Genomic DNA, 23,113 nt, shown 5'->3' on the forward strand with positions numbered 1-23,113 from the left:
ACTGTTATTATTTTACAAAGTAATTTATTCTCGTGTTGGCAAAGCTGAATTTTCAGCATCATTACTCCAGTCTTCAGTGTCACATGATCCTTCAGAAATCATTCCTGATTTGCTGCTCAAGAAACATTATCAATGTTGAAAACAGTTGTGTACTTTTTTTCAGGATTCCTTGATGAATAGAAAGTTCAAAAGAACTGCATTTATCTAAAATACAAAGCTTTTGTAACATTTTACACTACCATTCAAAAGTTTGGGGTCAGTAAGAATTTTTATTTTTATTTTTTTGAAAAGAAATTAAAGAAATTAATACTTTTATTCAGCAAGGATGCATTAAATCAATCAAAAGTGACAGTAAAGACATTTATAATGTTACAAAAGATTAGATTTCAAATAAACACCGTCTTTTGAACTTTCTATTCATCAAAGAATCCTGAAAAAAATATTGTACACAAATATTTTGTACAATTGTAAACAATAAATGTTTCTTGAGCAGCAAATTGACATATTAGAATGATTTCTGAAGGATCATGTGACACTGAAGACTGGATTAAAGATGCTGAAAATTCAGCTTTGCCAACACAAGAATAAACTACATTTTAAAATATTTTCAAATAGAAAACAGTCATTTTAAATTGTAATGATATTTCACAATATTACTGTTTTTACTGTATTTTTAATTAAGTAAATGCACCCTTGGTGAGCAGACGAAAATCTTACCGAACCCAAACTTTTGAGCGGTAGTGTATTATATATATATATATTATACACTACCGCTCTAAAGTTTGGGATCTGTAAGATTTTTAATGTTTTTAAAAGAAGTTTCGTCTGCTCACCAAGGGTGCATTTACTTAATTATATATATATATATATATATATATATATAATTACACACACACACATATAAATAAATTATATATATTATATATATATATAAATAATATGTGTGTGTGTGTGTGTGTGTGTGTGTGTGTATTACAATTCAATTTACCATTATAGTGATAAGAGTAAATTTCTAATCATTTTGATTCATCCCTCAGTTGAAAAACAAATAAAATCATCCAATACAGAAAAGTTTTTATTTGTTATTGCTTAAAATTGATCAGTCCACCTTGAACTAAGGTTGAGACATTTACAATTTAAATATCATATCATAAAGAAAATAATTTGTCATCCATCCAAAATCTTCAATATTTGTATATACTTTTAACATTCACCTTTCCAAATATCATTAAACCATTAAAAAAAATTACAAAAACTTGAAATGCTGTGCATGATTTAGTTTATGCAAAATTATTATTATTATTAAAAAAATAAATAAAAATCAACATTATGCAATGCAAAAAAAACAAAACAAAAACATTTCAGTAAGTCAGTTACAGGAACTGTCAACAAGAACTGGTTAATGAAAAATATCACAGTTGCTGAAAAAATTGCTGGTCACTGTTGCACTCAAGACACTGAGAAGACTTTACACACTGCTGGCTGGGTTCTTGACTCCCATGAGTATCATCAACATTCTCCTATTATCCAATTTATTCATGTTCCATCAATTTGTTTCTATTAAAAGACATAACATTTTACATGTCATCTCAAATACACTTAATCTTATTCAATATTATTAAACAAAATGAAACCATGACATGGAGATGGATTTGAACAGATCCTCATTTTGATTCACACACAAATACACATTTTTCCTTCACTTACTTTTTTGTTCCTTAGTGAAAGTGATGTGCGAGTACACAAGACTGCCAGCAATGCTATTTGGGGGATAAGAAAAAATAAATTATTATTCTTTTTAAATGTATTGGTTATAAAGAATTTTTGATCTAAAATTTGTATCACATTTTAGTATCTTAATTTGTCTAAATTCATGTTTTCTGAGGAAAACCAGTATTTGTCAATGTTCTTGCACCTTGATCATTCTGAGAAAATATTCAAGGAAAAGACATCAAATTTTGTACTTTTTCCTGAGTCTTTTCCTTAGAATGACCCTCATACTGAGAAAGGAATCTGTGGAAAAGGAAGTTTCTTCACTGTCATTTTACAATGGACCATTTTACCTGATGTTTAGGCCGATAAAGTTAACCCAAGTAAAGATGTAATCTCCACCAAACACCATTCCGATGTAAGTCACTAAGATATTCTGTTGGGTTAGTTAAAGGAAACACAGTAAACTCTTAACTGATCATATTTACAGTACACTGCTCAATCACCAAGACACTGTTAAGAAAGCTGCTTTGAAACAATATGTATTGTATAAAGTGCAATATAAATCAAGGTAACGACTTAATTACCAACCTTGATACAGCCAACAATTGTAGTTGTCAAAGCAGAGTTGTAATGGGTGCATAACATAATTGAGTACATAAGTATAAACCTGCCAAAACAACCAATGATATTATAAATCACAAACATAAAATATATATATATTTATTTATTTATTTTAAAATCTCAAAAAATTACAAGCGTCTTAAAAATACAGCTTAAAGGTGAAGTATGTAGTTTCTGCGACACTAGTAGCACCTATCGGAATTAGAAAAGTACAGCATATTTTGCAAACACCCCTTTTACACGTCATGCCTCCCCCAAATCAAACATTACAAATACAGCTCTTATGGGTGCTTGTGAAGGAATGTCTCAACTAGGGCTGGGCGATATATCGAATGCTTTTGTCACGCGCATTTCATCAGTAAAGCCGGTTCCCTGATTACCGCTAAATCGCCATCACCTGCTTTTAAATGAAGCGGTATTTAATAGACAGAGCCGTAGATCACTGATAAGCCACGCAATATCGCGTTCAATATCGACGGCGATTCATATCGATATTGAACGCGATATTTCGTGGCTTATCAGTGATCTACGGCTCTGTCTATTAAATGCCGCTCCATTTAAAAGCAGGTGATGGCGATTTAGCAGTAATCAGGGAACCGGCTTTACTGACGAAATGCGCGTGACAAAAGCATTCGATATATTGCCCAGCCCTAGTCTCAATAGGTAAAAGTAGGCTACTTTCAATGTAAGGTCAAACATATTAGGAATACTTTTAGCTGTGTTGCCATGTGTCATGAGTAAGCGGTTGAGTAGGATAATACTGTAGAGCAGGGGTGCCAAACATACAGCCCGTGGGCCGAATACCCACAAAGGTGTCCAATCCAGCCTGGGGGATGATTTGAATAATAATAAAAAACAGTTATGCATGGTCCACCAGCTATAAATCTGAACGGTTATTAATTTTATTTTGGCCAATATCTATTCTGGACTTTTAAACAAACTGCTTTGCAATCATTGCCTAAACTGTCATTTGAAAATATTACGAAGTCTGTAAACAGGACGTTAACACAGCCACATGCTGAATATGGAAGCAAAGAGAAGGACACAGACGCACCAGCAGAGCAAATACTGTACCATGCCAAGCTTACTGTTTGTGAAATATAGGAAGAAAACTATAAATATTGAATTGGGTTTTATATTAATGTAACGTAAAAGGGAACTGTCTTCAGAAAAGTTGATCTCCGTATAAGTAGCCTATTTTATAAGCGCAGTGCTGTTTTGTGTACAGCGGTAACCAAGGAAACACCATATGGCTGCTGTTCCACAAGTGCCACCTACTGTTAGAGAGTGAATTTGCATTTTCATTCAGTCCATCTGCTATTTGTTTTGTGCAGGTGTCTTATGTAGCATTTCACAAAGCTATAAAGTCAGATCATGCTGTTTTTGCTGTAAATCTTGAAATTATACAATATACAATCAAATGCAATGGTGCCTGTATACTAAATGGCTACACATATTTTTTGTTTAAAGCTAGTTTGGCCTGGTATAGAACAAATAAATTTGCTTAAAGAAAAAAAGAAAAGAAAAAAGGCAACCGGTATCAAATTTGCTAGAAAAAAATGGAATTGGTCATAAAAAAAAAAATTAAAAAAAATCTGTCTTAAATCTGGCACTCATTGAAGTATAAGCGCGAGACATCACTGCCGTTGTCCGAGCGCGATCAGACCTCACTAAAAGAGTGCTGAACACAGTTGGACATAGTGGCGTATTAGAGGTAAAACATTATATAAATACTGTTCGGTTTCTTGTACAAACCAATCGTTTCGTGTCTTAGGACATCAATGTGTCGTCACAAACTGCAGGGTTTAATTTGGATTTGTCAGTGCATGTTTATTGACACGCATTATACGACTGTCAGACAGCAACGGTTGGAGTTTAAAAAAAAAATCATTTGTGTTCTACTGAGGAAACAAAGTCACCTATATCTTGGATGCCCTGGGGGTAAGCAGATAAACATCAAATTTTCATTTTTGGGTGAACTATCCCTTTAACTAACAAGAAATAACCATGAAAAATACATTTGTTACTGTATTTACTAATCTTCATTAATGTTAATGAAAAAACAGTTGTTCATTGTTTGTTCATGTTAGTGCATTAACTAATGTTAACAAGATTTTAATAAAATGATGTATAAGTGCAGTTCATTATTAGCTCATGTTAACTAATGTTGTTTACTTATGTTAACTAAAGAACTTTACTGTAAAGTGTTACCAATCAAACATTATTTTAAAAGTCTAATGAAGTCTTTTTGCAGTAAAAGCAAAAGCTGTTTTCAAAGAGTAGCGTGTGTGTGTTTTTTTTTTTCTTTCTTGCAAATTAATGTGTAGTTTGTATGGTTAATATTAATGTAACCGTCAGCTTACTATGGTTTCAAAAAATTTTTTTTTAAAAATTGGCCCGCACATGGTTAAATTTTTTCCCATCCGGCCCTCAACCTAAAATGAGTTTGACACCCCCGCTGTAGAGCAAATGTGAGCATCTCACTTATAAGAAGGTTGAGCTGAAAAGAGATTGACGTATTTGAGCAGACCACTCTCAATCTTTTGCTGGTGCCTGGGGGCCTCAAACACTTTTTGGGGAGATAAACCCATATGCCCAACAGTAGTCAATGACAATAAACTAGGTTAAGAAGAGAATGTATTTTAACAACAACAACGAAATCTCACATACCTGATCTTTAAGTAAAGAAAAATATTGGAAATATTAGACTTACCCCATTACACACGATAACACAAACTGAATCACAAAGAAAATGTCAGTCCAACCATCATATTCCAAAGTCTGAAAATTCACAAGAGTTCATATTTATTTTTTATTGATTTTTTTAATGTACATTTTCATGCAAATTCAAGTATTCAAGTAGTTTTCAAAACATTTATTGTAATAAATATTTGTATTTATTACAATTCTTACTTTCTGAATGTCTCCGGTTAAGTATGCTAAGATAATAGTGGGAATAATCATGAATAAAGCATTATAATAGAGCAGCCCATATTTTCCAAGTTCCTGAAATGCAAGGAGGGAAACAAATCATTTGATTAAATAAGGGAAAAATGAACAAAACTCATTTTAAACTGAACTTTATTTTAAAATGAATATGGGTGGGCTCATGAAAGCATGAAATAGTATGTGTATAGTTACAGTTAATAGTGTATATATATAATATAATATAATATAATATAATATAATATAATATAATATAATATAATATAATATATATATATATATATATATATATATATATATATATATATATATATATATTATATTATATTATATTATATATATACTAACATTTAATAGGTTTTATTCAATATAAAAGTCTTTGCGACTGAGTGACTCCCTCATAAAGACAATCTTTTCTGCCATTTAATGGCGTAATAAAAGTTACTTCTGTTGCTGATTTTACTTTATAAAAGTTGCATTCATAGTTGCATTGATACATATTTTTTAGCTTTAATATTTGTATTGTGTGGTAACCGTTTTCATAAAAATAAGCCCTGTGAAGCCGTAGTTTACAGTGAATTTATAACAACTAAGCTCAGCTCTACGTGATGCCTAACACACCTCTTATCTGTTATAAATTAACTGTAAACTATGGCTTCTTGGGGCTTATTGCTTTAGTTGACAGTTTAACAGTTGAAGCCCAAGCCTCCGTTATTAATTCTAAAGTGTCACTTTTAAACTAGTAACCAAGGAACGTCGAGTCGCTTCATTGAAACTCTTTGTAGTATGTAAAGTATTATGAGAGAGATCGTCTGAGCGAGTGTATTACCTGCATCTAGCTGATATTCTTCAGGTCAATCTTATTCATAATCATAAAATCAGTTTGAATGTCCACTGAGGAAAGCGATCTTTGTCTTTGTCCTTTTAACATTAGGCTTTCATCACTCCCATGACAGCGCGTTAGTCAATGCATTTGTCAGTTGCATCTCGTAAGATGCTGGCTGCATCCGAAAACCTAGGTAGCTGTCTGGCTGCCTCACTGTCTTATAAGAGAATTACTTGTACGGCAGCGTTTGTACATGAAGGTACCTCACGAAACTGATTTCGGACAGACTTCTGAGGCAGCGTAAAAGTTTAATGATCTACAGCAATATAGCGTGAACTTTAGTGAGAACTAAACAAATATTTAATTACTACAGTAATTTCAATATAAAAGTCTTTACGACTGACTGACTCACTCATAAAGACAGTCTCTGCCGCCATCTCATGGCATATTAATGTAACTTTCACTGTTGAAATCACTAACAAAATTACTAACAAAGTCAAAATCACTAATGGACTGTTTCTCAATACCAAAAAAACATGGTAAGTTAATTACATAAAATACTATGTACTGAACAATAATATAAATGAACAACAATGGCCATTATAACAGTATAAGTAAAATAGGAAATAAACAAGCAAACCGTTCAAACGTAGTGAGTCCTGTACTCTAGTTAGTACATTTTATATTTAATTTTAATATAAATATAAAATTATAAAACTTAATATAGCCCTTAAGTCAAATCTATTAGCTCTGAAACAAGTAATATATTAATAAGACCAAGGACTGCCCGTTTGATAAACCCAAAAAAAAATTATACCTCATGTTAAACACTATCCACACAAGAGTAAGCAGCAAATTCCCTGAAGGACTGGCCAAAATGAAGCTGTTCTCTCCGCGTACATGAGCGCTGAACGGTCGCTGACGGCCTAGAGCTCACATCTTTGAATGAGTCTACATACATTTTCAAATATGTATGTTATATGTTTACATATAAATCATATATCTGTGGTCTAAACAACTATACTCTAGCCTAAAAAACTCTTAAAACTACATTCCATTACAAAACAACAGTAGTATCAATAAAAATGTGGTGGGAGAATGTGAGAATGCTGACAGTGGAGTGATTCAAACGGTGAAACGGTTCCTGTGGTAGAATACTGCATGGCTAGAAAGACCTCTCAACCAATCAGATTCGAGAACCAGAAAGAACAGTTGTGTGTATGTAAGCAATAAGGTACGAGAGGCTGTGCTGTATCGTGAATAAGCCACGGCTGAAGGGCGTGACTTATTCACGATACAGCACTAGCCTCAAGTACATTATTGCTTTTATAAAACGGTTACCACACAATGCAAATATTAAAAACAAAAAATATTTATCAATGCAACTTTCGTGAAAGGAAATCACTAAAAGCCTTCCTTCCGCCTGAAAAAAAATAGTCCCTGTCTGTGAATAGCAACAGAAGTTACATTATTACACCATTAGATGGCGGCAAAGACTGTCTTTATGAGTGTGTCAGTCAGTAGAGAAGACTTTTATATTGAAAAGACTGAATTGTTGTGAACACGGAACAAGACGCAGCTGACAAATGCTTTGACTAGCGCTGTCAAGTCACAGGTCAAAACCCCTTAACTGTAAAAAGGACAAGATATTGCAGAGGACATTTAAACAGATTTTTTTTTTTTATTATGAACATAGGACTGACCTGAAGGAAAATGCTAAATCTGAATGAAGGTAATAAACTCGCTCAATCGATGTCTTTCTCACAATACTCTTCTACATAATACAGTAAGCTCCAATGAACAATATAAACAAGAACAGTTTACATTGCTAAGAGTGGTTGCCAAGGGTGTTGTGTAGTGATGCATAGAACCGTTGGGTAAAACGGTCATAGCCGTGTTTTATATGATATATGTATATGTATTTTATATGATATATGTATATGTATTTTATATGATATATGTATATGTATTTTATATATTTATATATATTTTATATATATATATATATATATATATATATATATATATATATATATATATATATATATATATATATTTACACACATATACATACACAGACACAAACACATTATATTATATATACACACGCACACATTACGGGGCTGTTGAATGCTCGAATCTAATTGGTTGAACGTTCTATGGTGTGCAATTACTTTTTAGGGAAATGCATGGCTAAAATAGTTCTAGGCAGGTTTTGACCGCAATGCAGTTCTATATCACTTAGCCACATGATTTCAGTTATTTCAATAGGTCCTACAGCTTACAACCGAAAACGAAACAAAACCCACAACAGCACTGATCAAGCTAATAAATATAGTAAACAATAGGATAAAAATGAAAAATTGTCATGGTTTTTGCCACAAAATACATTGTGTTCTGAAAGCGCATACTCTCTCTCGCTCTCTCTCTCTTTCAAACGTACACATGAACTGTATAGAGGTGCATGTTGAAAAAGATATTTTAGATAAACAATGTTTACATGTAGTCCACAAGATAAAATAAAAATATAGCTGAATTTATAACAATGACCACTCAAAAGTTTACATACCCTTGATTCTTAATAGTGTTGTTACCTCGATGATCCACAGCTGTTTTTTGTTTGTTTGTTTGATATATATATATATATAATCTATGTGTGTGTGTGTAAATGGTTAGTTCCTGTTCTTGATTCTGATAAATTCTGATCTTAGCTACTGACTGACACACTCATAAAGACAGTCTTTGCTGCCATCTAATGGCATAATAATGTAACTTCTGTTTCTGTTCACGGTCAAGGACTATCTTTTCCGGTGGAAGGAAGGCATATTATACACTTGTCATATTCTGAACACATTTATACAAAAGGCATAGTCTTTCTACACAGGAAAAAATGATAGAGCTACTGGATTTGAAGCCTTGTTCGCAAAACTGAAAAGAACTGGCACATTCACGGCCATGCGAAACAAAGACCAAGGGACTTTTGGTGCACATACATTTGGATTTGTGTGGACATGTCAAGCATCTATTAAACTATTTTTCATAATAAACTATGTTATTCCCTTAACTAAGACGAGTTGATACATACCTCTCTCGTCTCAGTGCGTGCACTAAATCACTCTGTCTTGCGGCGAATACTGAAATACAGTTACTCGAGTAGTGTAACTCGACCTAGGACGCAAAACAAAACGTTTGGCTTTTCTAAGCATGTAAAATGAATAACTATATTGTATGGCGGAATACCATAGCAAGTGCTCGGGAGCACTTTGACTTGGCGCAGTAATATCTTCACTCGTGAAAAGTCTTCTCACTGGCTCACTGAGACGAGAGGGGTATGTATCAAATTGTCTTAGTTAAGGGAATAACATAGTTTAATATGAAAAAACGGTGGAGTATCCCTTTAAGGGTTAAATTACCTTGGAGTCCAGTTTTTGTTTCATATAAGCCCCGTTAGCAGCAGTCAAAATGTTGTTAAGTGTAATGAACACATATCCATGGAGGTCAAAAGCTAAATCTGTACTGTGAAAATCAAATAAAGGCAAAATAATTGAAGTGACAAGCCATTTCTCAGATTTCAAAAGAACCTGCACCCAAATTATGAAGTAAAAAGCTGGCTAGGCCCGTTCATAAATACTTCTAAAACACTGCAGAGTTACAATTACATTTATAAACAGGTGAAAAGAAACTGGTTTTCTGTGAGGTCTAGGAATTAAACCTCAAATGTAATATTTTTATTGAGTTTGCCATTTGAAGCTTACCTTGCAGCAATAAAAGCTCCTAGGATCATGGTAAATACGGTTGCCTTTATAGACCATGAAAACTTCTTTCTACAAATAAAAAAACAACAACAAACAACAAATGTGAGTGTAAATCTCACATCTTGTACAACTTAAACTGGGTCACCTGAAAACAATGAGCATACTGTATAGACTTACTTTAGGAGGTAACCCTCAAACAGCATTGTGAATAAAATGGAGAATCGTCTGAGCACAGTAAACATGGGCAGACTGCAAAAGAGATCATAAAGCATGTTATATTATTGTACATTCAGCATATTATAACAACAACAGCCATGCATTAAAGTTTACAAAAGTTTTGAAAGATTTTGAAGCTTTTTTTCTTCTGAATTTTACACACTTACTTCAGTTGTTTTGTTCCAAACAGGCCTGTTAACTGATTTCCCACATACAGAAAAGGGAGTGGTAATACCTACACAGTAAATGTTGTGAGAACTGAATTTACAGTGTGCATATGTACAGGAAAACTGAAGTATAGTTTGACCTTGAGTGTGTTCAGACCTACCTTATGAGGCACATACCTATCAAAATCTGAGAAATCAACCACATTTAATAATTTTGCTACTCGCAGCACAACAACCGTTGCAAACATCTGCAAACAACATAATGAACCTATCAGCTGCTGGAATCTTAGTGCTACATGTATGCAAAATATCTGTTCAATTAACAACATGCTTGATATCACAGTCATTAAATGGGTCATAATGCCATTTTTACAAGTCCCCAGAGTGTGTATGTTAAGTTTTAGCTCAAAATACCTCACAGATCATTTTTTATAGCATGTTAAATTTGTCACTTTTTGAGGGTGAGCAAAAACACTCAGTTTTTGTGTGTGTCCCTTTAAATGCAAATGAGCTGCTGCTCCTAAGAAGAGGGCGGGGTTTCAAGAGCTCTTATTAGTCGGCCAATGATGGAGACTCAAGAAGAAGTGTAGAATGCAACAGGACGTTTCTGAATGGTTAGTTGCTAATTTATGTAGCTGATGTGGGATAAATCATTGATTAGCATATTCTGTCATGATCTATAAATCGCTCTTGTGAGAACTGTTGTAAGATGCCTATCCACCTTATTCCTGACTAGCCTACTGCGTTTCGAATTATGGGTTGCACTTCCGGTTTGGGGAACTTCCATTTAAAAAGACTGAAACAAATCATTCCAAATCATAAGGTTGCCCTACAAATAAAGCTTATCCGTCAGTTTGACTGAATGAGCAGTCAATTTTTCTTTCATGTTTTATTTTCAGAATCTCTCGTTTTTCTCCTAAAAGCCCGACGTCTCTTTCCAGGTTTGTTTTCACAGGTAGATACAATTTATTATCTGTTAAAATGATGTGAATCACTTTGAAATAGTATCATGCAATGCTGAAGTTCATGAACATTTTTTATTTAGGCAACATATATTACATAATACAGATATATAGTTATATTTAACCCGTCCGTTATTGCTGTGGAAAGAATCGCGCTTTTTCATTGTCTGTTGAAAGTACCTTGTTGATGCTTTTACACTTTTAAATGTCCTTTTAATGTTTGCTGTTTGAAGGGTGAGTAGAATAATGTCATCTCATTGTACACAGTAAAAAAAAAAAAAAAAAAAAAAAACATTATTGCATTCATAGAGCAAGCCTTTCACTGACTGTTTACAGCTTAACGGAAGTTACACCCATAATTCATGCAAAGTGTCATGGGGTTTATGTAAATTTTAGGGTTAGTGATGTCACAACAGAATTTTTAAAAGAAAATATCTTGCTTTGGCTTTGCACCGTAACTTTGCAGATGTTGTTTGTGCTCAAACAGCAACATTACACACTTACTAAAGTCAAAAAAGTGAAATCATGATCAACCACCCCTTTAAAATACTAAAAACGCCTACTGTAAGTAGGCCTACATGTGTGAAAAAATCTAACAGATTATGAAAGCTAAATGCTGAACCTGTACATTTTCACCTTATGTCTGAGAGCTATCATTCTGTTTAGATGAACAGAGTAAGTCAATGTAGTGATCTCACTAAACTAAAATGCGGTTAATCTCAGAAAACCGGTCAAGAAAATGTCTTATTACACAGTTGGAACATCCTGTGGTCAACTGCCGGATTGAGCAGTCAAATATTTGAATGCAATGAATAGGGGTGTAACGATATATCGCAGTACGATATTTCGCGATGCAAAAAATGTTACGATATGTATCGAAGAGTGATGTCGATACTTTTACGATATGACGGCAGTCTAATCTTATTGGTTGAGCTGCCGATGTGACCTACTCTGCAATATGTAGGTGGAAGTGAGAGAAGCCGGGTTGTCACCGCATATTATTGGGTTAGTTATTAAAGGTTAAAGGTCTTACGGGTTTGGAACAACATGAGGGTGAGTCATTAATGACATAATTTTCATTTTTGGGTGAACTAACCATTTAAGGGTGTGTCTCATTCAGCTCTCTAGTTCAGTAAGTGTTTCGCGCACACATCAAATTTTGCAAGCAGGTTTAAACGTTTCCCACATCAGTCTCTTGCTTGGTCACGTGAGAAAAGTCGTGGCTTTCTTTCACCGCAGTGCCACAGCAACAGCTGAGCTCACAGAAAAGCAAAAGATGCTTGCGATGCTTTGCTTTAAGAGGTTCTGTGGGGCCGTTGACATATTGTGTCTTTTCCGCGTGCAACTTAGTCAGTTATTTCAAATGTAGCCATGCGGCAGGCGCGCTCATAATGGAAGCAACGTGGTTTTCCAGGCGCATCGAGATGAAAAATTCTCAAATTTTCAAAATGCCGCAAGCGCACCACAGGCCATGTGACAAGAACCAACCAACCGATCAGCTATGGCTTTTCCATAACAAAACATCGAAATCTCAGCCGAACAGCTGATCATAGCTGTGCAAAGTGTTTTTATATCTTATCTCCGTAAATATATCTAGTAGTAAAGCTAATGCAAGGGCTAGAAATCAATTTATCCTTTGCTGAAACTTCCTGATCCTCTTGGCAAGCGCCCTTTTAAGACAAGTCATTTCACTCGGCGGCCATCTTTGAAACGCCTCTTGGGCATGCAAGTGCAACTCCTATCTCTTTGAATGGGGAAACATCAAATTCTCCAAAGCTGTTTGACAAGCTTTCGATTAAATTTCATATTTGTAATCACCAATAAAATCTGACAACAACTGTCTCATAATTTTTTTTCCAACGCTCAAATAATGACAAAAAAAACTGTATTTTTCAGGCTGGATCAAGCTAATGCGCATGCGCAGACCTAAATGCGCATCTCTTGTGCCTCATTTCGGAGGCGCGCGTCTGACTGTTTCTATAGGAACCAAAGTTTCTAACGGCCGCTGCAGTGATGCAATAAATTTACCAGTCAGCGATTGGCTCTTAATTAGAAGGCGGGACTAATTCCGCCATATTGCGTGTTGTACTTTCTCCCATTCAAAACAATACGAGTGACACGTGTCACTTGTGTTATTCTATAGTCTTTGGCGCAGTTCATGGTTGCATAGCAACGACCGATGCCACGGGAGCGCAAGTGCTTTGGAAAGGAGAAGCGGTGCGGCCGCGCCTTCCATGCGTTTTTAGACGTGATATGTGAACTGTCCCTTAGGATTCTTAATTCTAAGTTCATGTTCATTTTAATTTTTTTTTTTTTTTTTTCAGTGACAGACAGACCTATTTAGCTGTTAATTTGTAAATATGTAATTCATTTTTTCCAGGAGCTCATTGCTTCTACTTTCACTTAAACTGGTAACAGTGTTTGTAAATTAATTGCCTAAATTATTACATTATTTGCTAACTGCATTCTTTAAATTGTAATGTTGATATGCATTTTCTGTAAAGCTGCTTTGAAACGATATGTATTGTGAAAAGCACTATACAAATAAATGTGAACTGAATTGAATTGAATACAGAAGGTTTTTATTAAACGTTGAAATGTGATTTTGTATGTACAAGGAAAATTATTGAAATTTGTTAATGTTTTTTAAATATATCTTATTTGAATTTTAGTTTCATTTTGTTCAAAATTTCTCTCTTTACACAAACGCAGATGAGAAGAGGTAAAATTGGCACCATCTAGTGTCTTACTGTGTTAAACTTGACTTTAGTACAACTCTCACAGTGAACATCTGTTGCTCCAGTTAAAGAAGAAAATGAAAACATTGCTTAGAAGGACAACAAAACAGCAGGCTAAATTTGAACAAGCAAGCCTGGTACTTCTGGAAGCTTATGCTCGGTAATTTCTACTCATTTCTTGATGATTGGCTTGATTGGATTGCAGACAAATAATGTATCTGAATAATGTAATATTGATGCAGTATTTTATTGCTAGGCCAGTTCTTTTCTGTGGTGTAACAGACTAGTTATCTTAGCAGAAGCTTTAAGATTATTAAATAATTTCATATAAAATTATATTTATATATTTAATATAAATTAAAAATCAACAATATAATAATAATAATAATTATTATTATTATTATTATTTTAAATGTTACATATTTATGAAAATGTCAATGCAAAAAAGTCCTGATGGCTCTAATTGGCTTCTTGAGATTTACAGTTAGAGGGTTAGTTCACCCAAAAATGAAAATTCTGTCATTTATTACTCACCCTCGTGTCGTTTTACACCCGTAAGACCTTTGTTGATCTTCGGAACACAAATTATGATATTTTGGTTGAAATCCGATGACATTGACAGCAATGACATTTCCTCTCTCAAGATCCATTAATGTACTAAAAACATATTTAAATCAGTTCATGTGAGTACAGTGGTTCAATATTAATATTATAAAGCGACGAGAATATTTTTTGGTGCGCCAAAAAAAAACTAAATAATGAATTATTTAGTGATGGCCAATTTCAAAACACTGCTTCACGAAGATTCAGAGCATAATGAATCAGCGTATCGAATCATGATTCGGAATGTGTGTCAAACTGCTGAAATCACGTGACTTTATCGCACCTAACTGTGGATTCGACACACTGATTCATTATGCTGAAGCTTCCTGAAGCAGTGTTTTGAAATTGGCCATCACTAAATAATTCCTTTTTTTTTCTCTCTCTCTTTTTTTTTTTGGCACACCGAAAATATTCTCATCGCTATATAATGTTAATATTGAACCACTGTACTCACATGAACTGATTTAAATATGTTTTTAGTACCTTTATGGATCTTGAGAGAGGAAATTTAACACACACTGGAGACCTGGAGAAGTAAAAATTCTCAGAAATGTAACAGAATAAGCAATAACTTTCTTACCTGGCCTATTCCAACTGCTAAAGAGGAAGGGAATCTGAGTGGGAAAACACAAAATAACAGTGCACAAAATAATAAATAATCTTAATTAAATGCATATAGAGTGCTCATTTACTCAAAACGATTCATATGTCCGAAGTATGTACACACTGTCTATACAGCTAATTTATCTGTTTAAAAGGTTAAGAATAATTAGATTAGATTACATTAGAGTAAGGCAGTCATTTATTCAAGTGTGTTAGCAGCTATGACCAAGCAATGTCATATCATAGCAAAGGTGAGTGAGAGTAAAAATCGTTCGAAAGACAGAGATTAAGTGATCAGATCCATCATCACACTTTCTCGGTCAGCATTAATAAAAAGCTCATACTGAATATGAATGTGTTGAAAGAAAACATTTATGAATATGATATTAAAGCGATGCATTAACGTTAACGTTACCTGTAATTAGTAAGAACACTCTTGTTAACGACAACAATGAAAAAAGAAGAGAGCCCGTAGCAAACTGCAGCAAATAACTTCATATATAACGCAGATGTGCCGCTTTCTTCTCCTAGCGAAACATTATCTTTTGCGTTATTCTTAGTATTTCTCACAGAGTGAAGTTTTCGTATGTCCGCCATGCTGCTGTTATCGGGCAAATAGGTCCAACTACTTTTCTGCACAATAAAATGTTCCCTGAAGTTTTAAAGGGACAGTGTTCCACGAACCATTTTCACATTTCCGGGTGTGGAACGCGGAAGCAGGGCCGTTGATAGGGTATCGGGTCCCTGATACTGTTAATGGACCCTTCACATTTCTGGGGTTCTCAGAAGTGGATGTCGTCATAGTTGGGTAAACTAAAAAGGTGAAGGAAACGACAGCAAATATAATTTTTTAATGACTTTCTAAAAGAGAGAAAAAATATAGAGTGATTACACCAGGTAGCCTAATCAAAATAGCATAACAATTAGTCTGTTTTTTTTTTTTTTTTTTTTTTTTTTTTTTCATTTTTATAGTTTTGAAATAACATTTTTTTTATTATTATTATTTAATTCAAAAAGAAAAATGTACAAAATACTGAGATTATACATTGCCATTCAGTCCAAAAAAGCTATGATTTTTTTGTCCATATAGCCCAGCCCTACATTATGGCATTATGTTTTAGCTAAGCAGTAATGATACGTTATTATATCACTTATTAAATGGTTATTTAAGAATTACATTTAGTCCTGCTTTTCTAATGTTTGATCAGCTGCACAAACACAGATTTGAATGTCATGATTTTCTTTTTGTCAAAGGTTTAATATACATGGGCGAATTGTTGTCATTTAGGAATTAGATCATGTGGTGATGAAATTGAGAACGCAATCTTTTAAAAATTAATCGTGCAGCTTTGTGCATCTCTCTCTCCCTCTCTCTCTTTTTTCAGTGCATTCAGTGCATTGTTTCATACAGTCATGATTATATTGAGACAATTTTGCTATTGCGATACGATACCTCTCCTCAGACAGCATGCCAAATATGCATACTACTTTACTCTATCTGATTATTTGTAAGTGTGAACTCGTGAATACAGTAAAAGCCCAGGATATGATAAGTAATTTGTGCCTCATGCCACAGCCCAACTCAGTTTTGATTAGTCCGGCCCGAAGCATCACACATGGTCGATTAGACGAGAAATATCTGCTGGGTCATAAGTTTACAGCTCTGGTGAGCCTTCCCTTTCTTCTGGACATGCACACTGAGCTGGCAGGTACATGGACACACCTGTACTCTGCTTGCATGGTCCCTTATATCCCGAATATCGAGGGGAATGTGTGAGCAGGGTTATGCACGAATGCCATTTAAGCAGTGCCACACAACATCTAGGCTGGTTGGCAAGTCATATGAGGTGGCAGGAAAGGCAGGTGGTGCCCTGCACCACTTTTTCCTGTGTAGTTATTCGTTAATGACCGAACAGTATTCTAATGTGTTACCATTTCCACTACTCTTTCTTAATGCTGGGATTCTTGATCCTTTGATACAGGAACACCACAATGTCTGCTGAATTTAACAGACATTGTATTGTTTCTAGTTAGTTTAAATTATAAGACTATGAGAACCTTAGTGTTTGGACTAATCTGGTCTGTACTGTGTGCCAGTGGGCAGGCCGTGAAGGCAATGATGTAAAAGTAGGCACTGATGCATTTCAGTGTATGCATTCCTTTGTGACATCATAATTAGACAAAGATTTGTTTTTGCAGCTTGGTTTCAATATCTGAAAATGCTGTTTATGCTGTTATGCTTTTAAGTTTTGTGTCTACATTACTTGTGTGATGAAAATTATATCACTGGAAACAATGTTTAGTATATGCAAACTGCTGATTCAACCCGTTTAGTAGTTTCTGCTTGTTGTCGCACTCTGTATTGCATATAACACGTAGTGGGTAGAACGTTTGGCAGTACAAGAGACAAATACACACCTGAGCTCACAGTTTCATCTGTCTCTCCATCTATACCCATTACATGTAATTTCTTTTCCCTTTGAGCTCATAACCATAGACATCATGGGTCTGCTTGAGAAAAGCAGTGCGGGACATCAATACACCTTTGTAATCACTGACTATGCAACCATATATCCCAAGGCATTTCCTTGTAAGAAAATTAATTATTTTCTCCAGCTGTTTTCCAGATTGGGGATAAGAGATGAGATTGTGAAAGATCAAAGAATAAACTTTATACCATGGCTAACAGGACATTTACATCAGAAACTAGGTATTAGTGCAATTAAGACCAGACCATACCACTTGTGAACAGGGGCGGCGCCAGCCGATTTTGCCGGGGCTTCAGCCCCGAATGTTTTGAGTCAAGCCCCGAATGTAATGACTGTCACTGAGAAAATATGAAACTGGACAATAGCCTATGTAAACCCCCGAAATCATAAGTTGCTTTATTTCATTGCGCTTTGGCTTTGCATATACTGCATACAGCCTGTAGAAATAGACCTTAAAAATAATCTAGCCTATAGAATACATTTCTTTGCTGTCGGTAGCCTATAGGCTACTCCGTTTCTTCCTCTCTGTTGAATATGCAGCAGGTAGGGGAGGAGCTAGCACAGTCAACCGCAAGAGTGTGAGACAGTCAGCAAGCAGGAATTTCAGGTTAGAGGTTTCTTAATAGTGCTCTCAAAATATAATTTTTCTTAACACATCTCTCTATTAAAATACGTTAAGCAGTTCAATACCGCTTTTCTACAGTATCCGACCATACACCGGCCGCGCTTTCTCTCTCTCGCACATTTGCGCACACGATCAGCTGGTGATTATAAAAATAAAAGCTCAAGGATTTATCTTTTAAAAAGAAATGAGTACAAAGGTATTGTAAAAAAAGATGTTTGAACCCTTTTTAATGTCCAGGTACAAGTCAATGCTGTTTCTTTGTTCAATTTGCACACTGTACATGTGTTGAAGCTCTTAATTTTGAGTTTCCAGAGTGCACCAGATTGATGCATTTTAACCTTAAAATGTACAAAATTTTCTCCCGGGGGAGCATGCCCCCGGACCCCCCTAGTGCTGATACGTTCAATAAAGTTTTACAAATTACAGTGTCAAATAATGTACATTTTCTGAACAAGAATACGACAACAAAAGCTCCTTTCATGTCAGTAAAGCTGTTAATAGAAAATTAAAATGGCTTTGGACAAACTTAGATTTTGGGCTAAGCCCCGAATGTTTACAATGTCTGGCTCCGCCCCTGCTTGTGAATATAGACTACTGGAGCAGTTTAATCAGATGCACAAAAAAATATCGAATATGTCTGTGATTGGCTACAATGATCAACGCAGCATTTGAAAGCACACAGATGTATTTGAATTTGAAAGGAGCGTTTGAAAGCAGGGATCTATCAGTGGACTGGTCTTATCGTTGCTGTTTTTCTCTATTAGTGTTAGTGGATCTTAGTGCTGCTTTTGTCAATATCAACCACAACATTCTTTTGAATAGACTCGAAAATGATGCTGGCATTAGTGGAATTGCATTGGCATGGTTCAAATTAGACTTATCCGACTGTTATCGGTTTGTAGTAGTACGGAGTACCGCAAGACTCAACCGTTGCTGTTCACTTTGTACATTCGATGATTAGCAATTTCCTACTACTTAGGTCTGAAAAAAAAGAATCTAATTATTAGACCAAAAACCTCCGCACGTAATAACCTAGAATACTGTCTAACACTTGATGGATGTTCTGTCAAGTCTGCGTCGTCAGTTAGGAACCTGGGTGTGCTCTTTGATAACAATCTTTCATCTGAAAGCCACATTTCTAGCATCTGTAATGCTAGAAAAATGTAAAGCATTCTTCCATCTTAAAAATATATCTAAATTACGACATATGCTCTCAGTGACAAATGCTGAACAGTTCATGCGTTCAGGACCTCAAGGTTAGATTATTGTAATGCTTTGCTGGGTGGTTGCCCTGCACGCCTAATAAACAAACTCCAGCTGATCCAAAATGCAGCAGCTAGAGTTCTTACTAGAACCAGGAAGTATGACCATATTAGCCTGGTTCTGTCAACACTGCATTGGCTCCCTATTAAATATTGTATATATTTTAAAATCTTGCTAATTGCTTACAAAGCACTAAATGGTTAAGCTCCCCAGTACTTGAGCGAGCTCTCAACACATTATAGAGCTCGCTATAAACTACACATATAAATTCTGGCCAGTTGATAATACCTAGAATATCAAAATTGATTGCTGGCGGTAGATCCTTTTCCTTTTTAGCACCTAAACTTTGGAACAGACTTCCTAGAATTGCTCAGGAAGCAGACACACTCTGTCAGTTTAAATCTAAACTAAAAACACATCTCTTTAACCTAGCATATATAACACATTATCTACTTCTATAATTTAAATCATGTACAAACCCGATTCCAAAAAAGTTGGGACACTGTACAAATTGTGAATAAAAATAGAATGCAATGATGTGGAAGTTTAAAATTTTAATATTTTATGCAGAATACAACATAGATGACATAGATGACAAATGTTTAAACTGAGAAAATGTATCATTTTAAGGGAAAAATAAGTTGATTTTAAATTTCATGGCATCAACACATCTCAAAAAAAATGTTTACCACTGTGTGGCATCCCCTCTTCTTTTTATAACAGTCTGCAAACGTCTGGGGACTGAGGAGACAAGTTGCTCAAATTTAGGAATAGGAATGTTGTCCCATTCTTGTCTAATACAGTTTGTGTAAACAAAAGTTTGTGTAAACACAATTTATTTGCTGCTGTGACGTGGCTTCTACAGTAAAATTGGTGTACAAAATGGCCCATTTTAACATTGTCAAATAAACTGTGGCCTACTTATGTGTGTCCAACATTAGGGGGCCCCCCACCATGCAGGGCCCTCCCACAGTGCGTGTCCTTCCCTTACACCACTGATAAGATGGCAGTGTGCTTTTTTTCACAGCTGTGCATGCACTGTGTAATACATAATGTTCTGTTTTATTACATTATAGGTATTAATTATTTATAAGGGACCATATGGTTGTTTAAACGATTAAAACAGCATGTTATGATTGCTAGTCATTTGTATCACAGACAAGGGCCCTGCACAGACATGCACTGAAGCAAATGAAGAGAAAACTTGCTTCTGTATTTCAATGAGCTGTAGTTCATATTGTATTAGCTTCTATCTGTTGCTCTTAATGTTAATGTCAGATACTAGATTCATATACTGGATTCAACCTGAAATGTAATATCTTGACTTGCCTGTGTACATATTTAAGAACCTCTGCTGTATAGGACCCATGTTCTGTCTAATGTTGCTTCACCCAGTGTGACTCAAAGGTGATATATCATTTAATGAGTAAAGTACAGAGAAAAAAAACATTGTCAGTCTTTCTGGATCACTAACATTTTATTACAAGCTGTCTGATTTGACATACAAGTTTAAATCTGAGGTGAAGAGACTGGAAGGCTTCTATTTGGCAACTCAATGCTTCTTTGTCACAGTGATTGACAGCTACGGGATATTTATAACAAGACAGCAAGACTACTGAGAAGTTAACAATGGCTCTTTCAAGGCATTTTATTTACAATTAAAGGGGTCCTATTATGGCCTTTTACAAAGTCTTGATTTTATGTTTGGGGTGTACCAGAATGTGCTTTCATGCTTGATTGTTCAAAAAATTATTATTTAATTAAAAAAACATTTTTTACATATTTTACATCATTACAGCACCTCTCTCCCCAGTCTGTCTCAAACGTGTCATTTAGTTCCTGTTTCGATAAAGCCTCACCTTCCTAAAAACAAAATGTGCTGTGATTGGATCTGGCCCAGTGTGTTGTGATTGGCACTGCTTAGCCCATGTTCGGGAAAATGTTACGCCCCTTATTATAACAGCGAGCTCTAGTCAGATGTAAATATTAAGGATGGTGTCAATTTCAAACCAATTAAAGCCTGATTCAGACTCAAACAAGAGGATTGTGCCGAACGGATTTCGTCCACAGACTTTGTAAACACGAATTTCACAGGAAGTTTTAGAGTGGTATGTTATTTATGTGTAATTTTCTTTTACATTTTAGATATTATCTAACAATGATATCTGTTGGAAAACTATGGTAATACAAAAGTAATTAATCACAAAACCATGGTTAATTATACTAAGGGGTGGTGAACAGCCTTGCAAAAGCAAGAGCTTACAAAAGCTACACTAATGTTGACTGGCAAGTAAAGGGAAGACCTTGCCCTTGGTTTACATTGTAGCAACAACATTTGACTTATAATTGGAACTGTTAATAGAAAACACATCTACAAATAATAAGACATACTTACAAGTTGTAATCCACAAACAACAGATTGTCCTGACAAAGTGGGAACTGCTCCATTTCAGGGGAAGTTTTTCTGGGTAGCCTGCATTGTACTTATAGGTTCTGGAAGCTGTTCTCCATAAAATATGCAGGATACTGATAAACATTAGGGTTATAATGTTCAGGAACAGTTTTAAAATAAATTTTAACCACTCTATGTCCAACCTCAGGAAGGTGAAGCAAATGAGTTTTGGAAAAGGGGTTGGGGAAAAAACATAGCAACAACACCAGTCTACTCTAATGCTGCTCAACCAGACCTTGCTCCCATTTTGCATATTTCGTGGGCAGGGATTATTTAAATGAGTAACACTGTGACTTCACAAAAGCTGGAAAAAACGTGTTGTAGTCCAAATGAGTCATTCATTGTATAGTTCTTGAAAAGTAAATTATTTCTCTTTGGAGTTCCCACTAGAAATTTTACGTTCCCACTGGTGTTAAGGACGTTGCCTATAACCTTCCCAGTATGTTCCGAGATGGTCACGATGTGGAGTTCTTTTAAGGCTTGGGGACGTTCATACAGTTATACGTTATACGTTCATACAGTGGCCTTATTCACTGATCTCTGAATATAGTATTCCTGTCATGTTATTGAAGCCCTATAATACTAAAATCCTGTCCTGTTTTGATATTTTGAAAGTTTAAGTCAGTATGCAGAAATGATTCAGACATGATTATGGAGACTCACACAGACATCAAGATTCAGTGTATGAACCTCAACAATGGTGACAACAGTTTCAGATTTAGTACATAGGATGCTGCAGTTCTGTGTCTCAGGGATAATTTTGCATCCAAAACAGCTCCTTCTCACACATGTATATTTATTTGTGAAATTACTGCAAAGATTGAAGCAATTATATGAGCATAAACTGCTTTTAGGAATATGTTGAAGAGATCACAGCCATTGTCACACTCTGCTGGACTATTACAGTTTTTTTTACAATCATTTCACAATCCTTTACAATCATTTCAGAACCTTGATTTTAATTTTTCAAAACTCTAGACATAAAACAGTCATCACTTGTAACACAGGCTGTCCAATACACTACACTTGCAGAATTATTGGTTCAAACAACTAATTTATCATGAAATATCATAGGAAAATTACTTTAGATCATCCACACACAGGATACCATAGTTTCACTGTAGTTGTTAGTAC

At 35.0% G+C, this 23,113-nt stretch overlaps 1 protein-coding gene across 1 annotated transcript; it reads right to left on the bottom strand.

Moving 5' to 3' along the window:
- Positions 1-1,078: 1,078 nt before the first annotated feature.
- Positions 1,079-15,836, bottom strand: slc35d1b (solute carrier family 35 member D1b). Its single transcript, XM_067369591.1, has 13 exons — positions 15,566-15,836; positions 15,128-15,161; positions 10,406-10,492; positions 10,245-10,312; positions 10,039-10,110; positions 9,862-9,930; positions 9,520-9,622; positions 5,248-5,340; positions 5,048-5,115; positions 2,302-2,380; positions 2,064-2,146; positions 1,708-1,760; positions 1,079-1,557 (listed from the first exon to the last, which is right to left on the bottom strand). Exons 1-13 carry the CDS (start codon positions 15,745-15,747, stop codon positions 1,547-1,549), a joined length of 1,002 nt encoding a protein of 333 aa, XP_067225692.1. The 5' UTR covers positions 15,748-15,836; the 3' UTR covers positions 1,079-1,546.
- Positions 15,837-23,113: the final 7,277 nt, after the last annotated feature.

Source organism: Chanodichthys erythropterus, chromosome 19, assembly GCF_024489055.1.
Source record: "Chanodichthys erythropterus isolate Z2021 chromosome 19, ASM2448905v1, whole genome shotgun sequence".
Classification (NCBI taxonomy): domain Eukaryota; kingdom Metazoa; phylum Chordata; class Actinopteri; order Cypriniformes; family Xenocyprididae; genus Chanodichthys; species Chanodichthys erythropterus.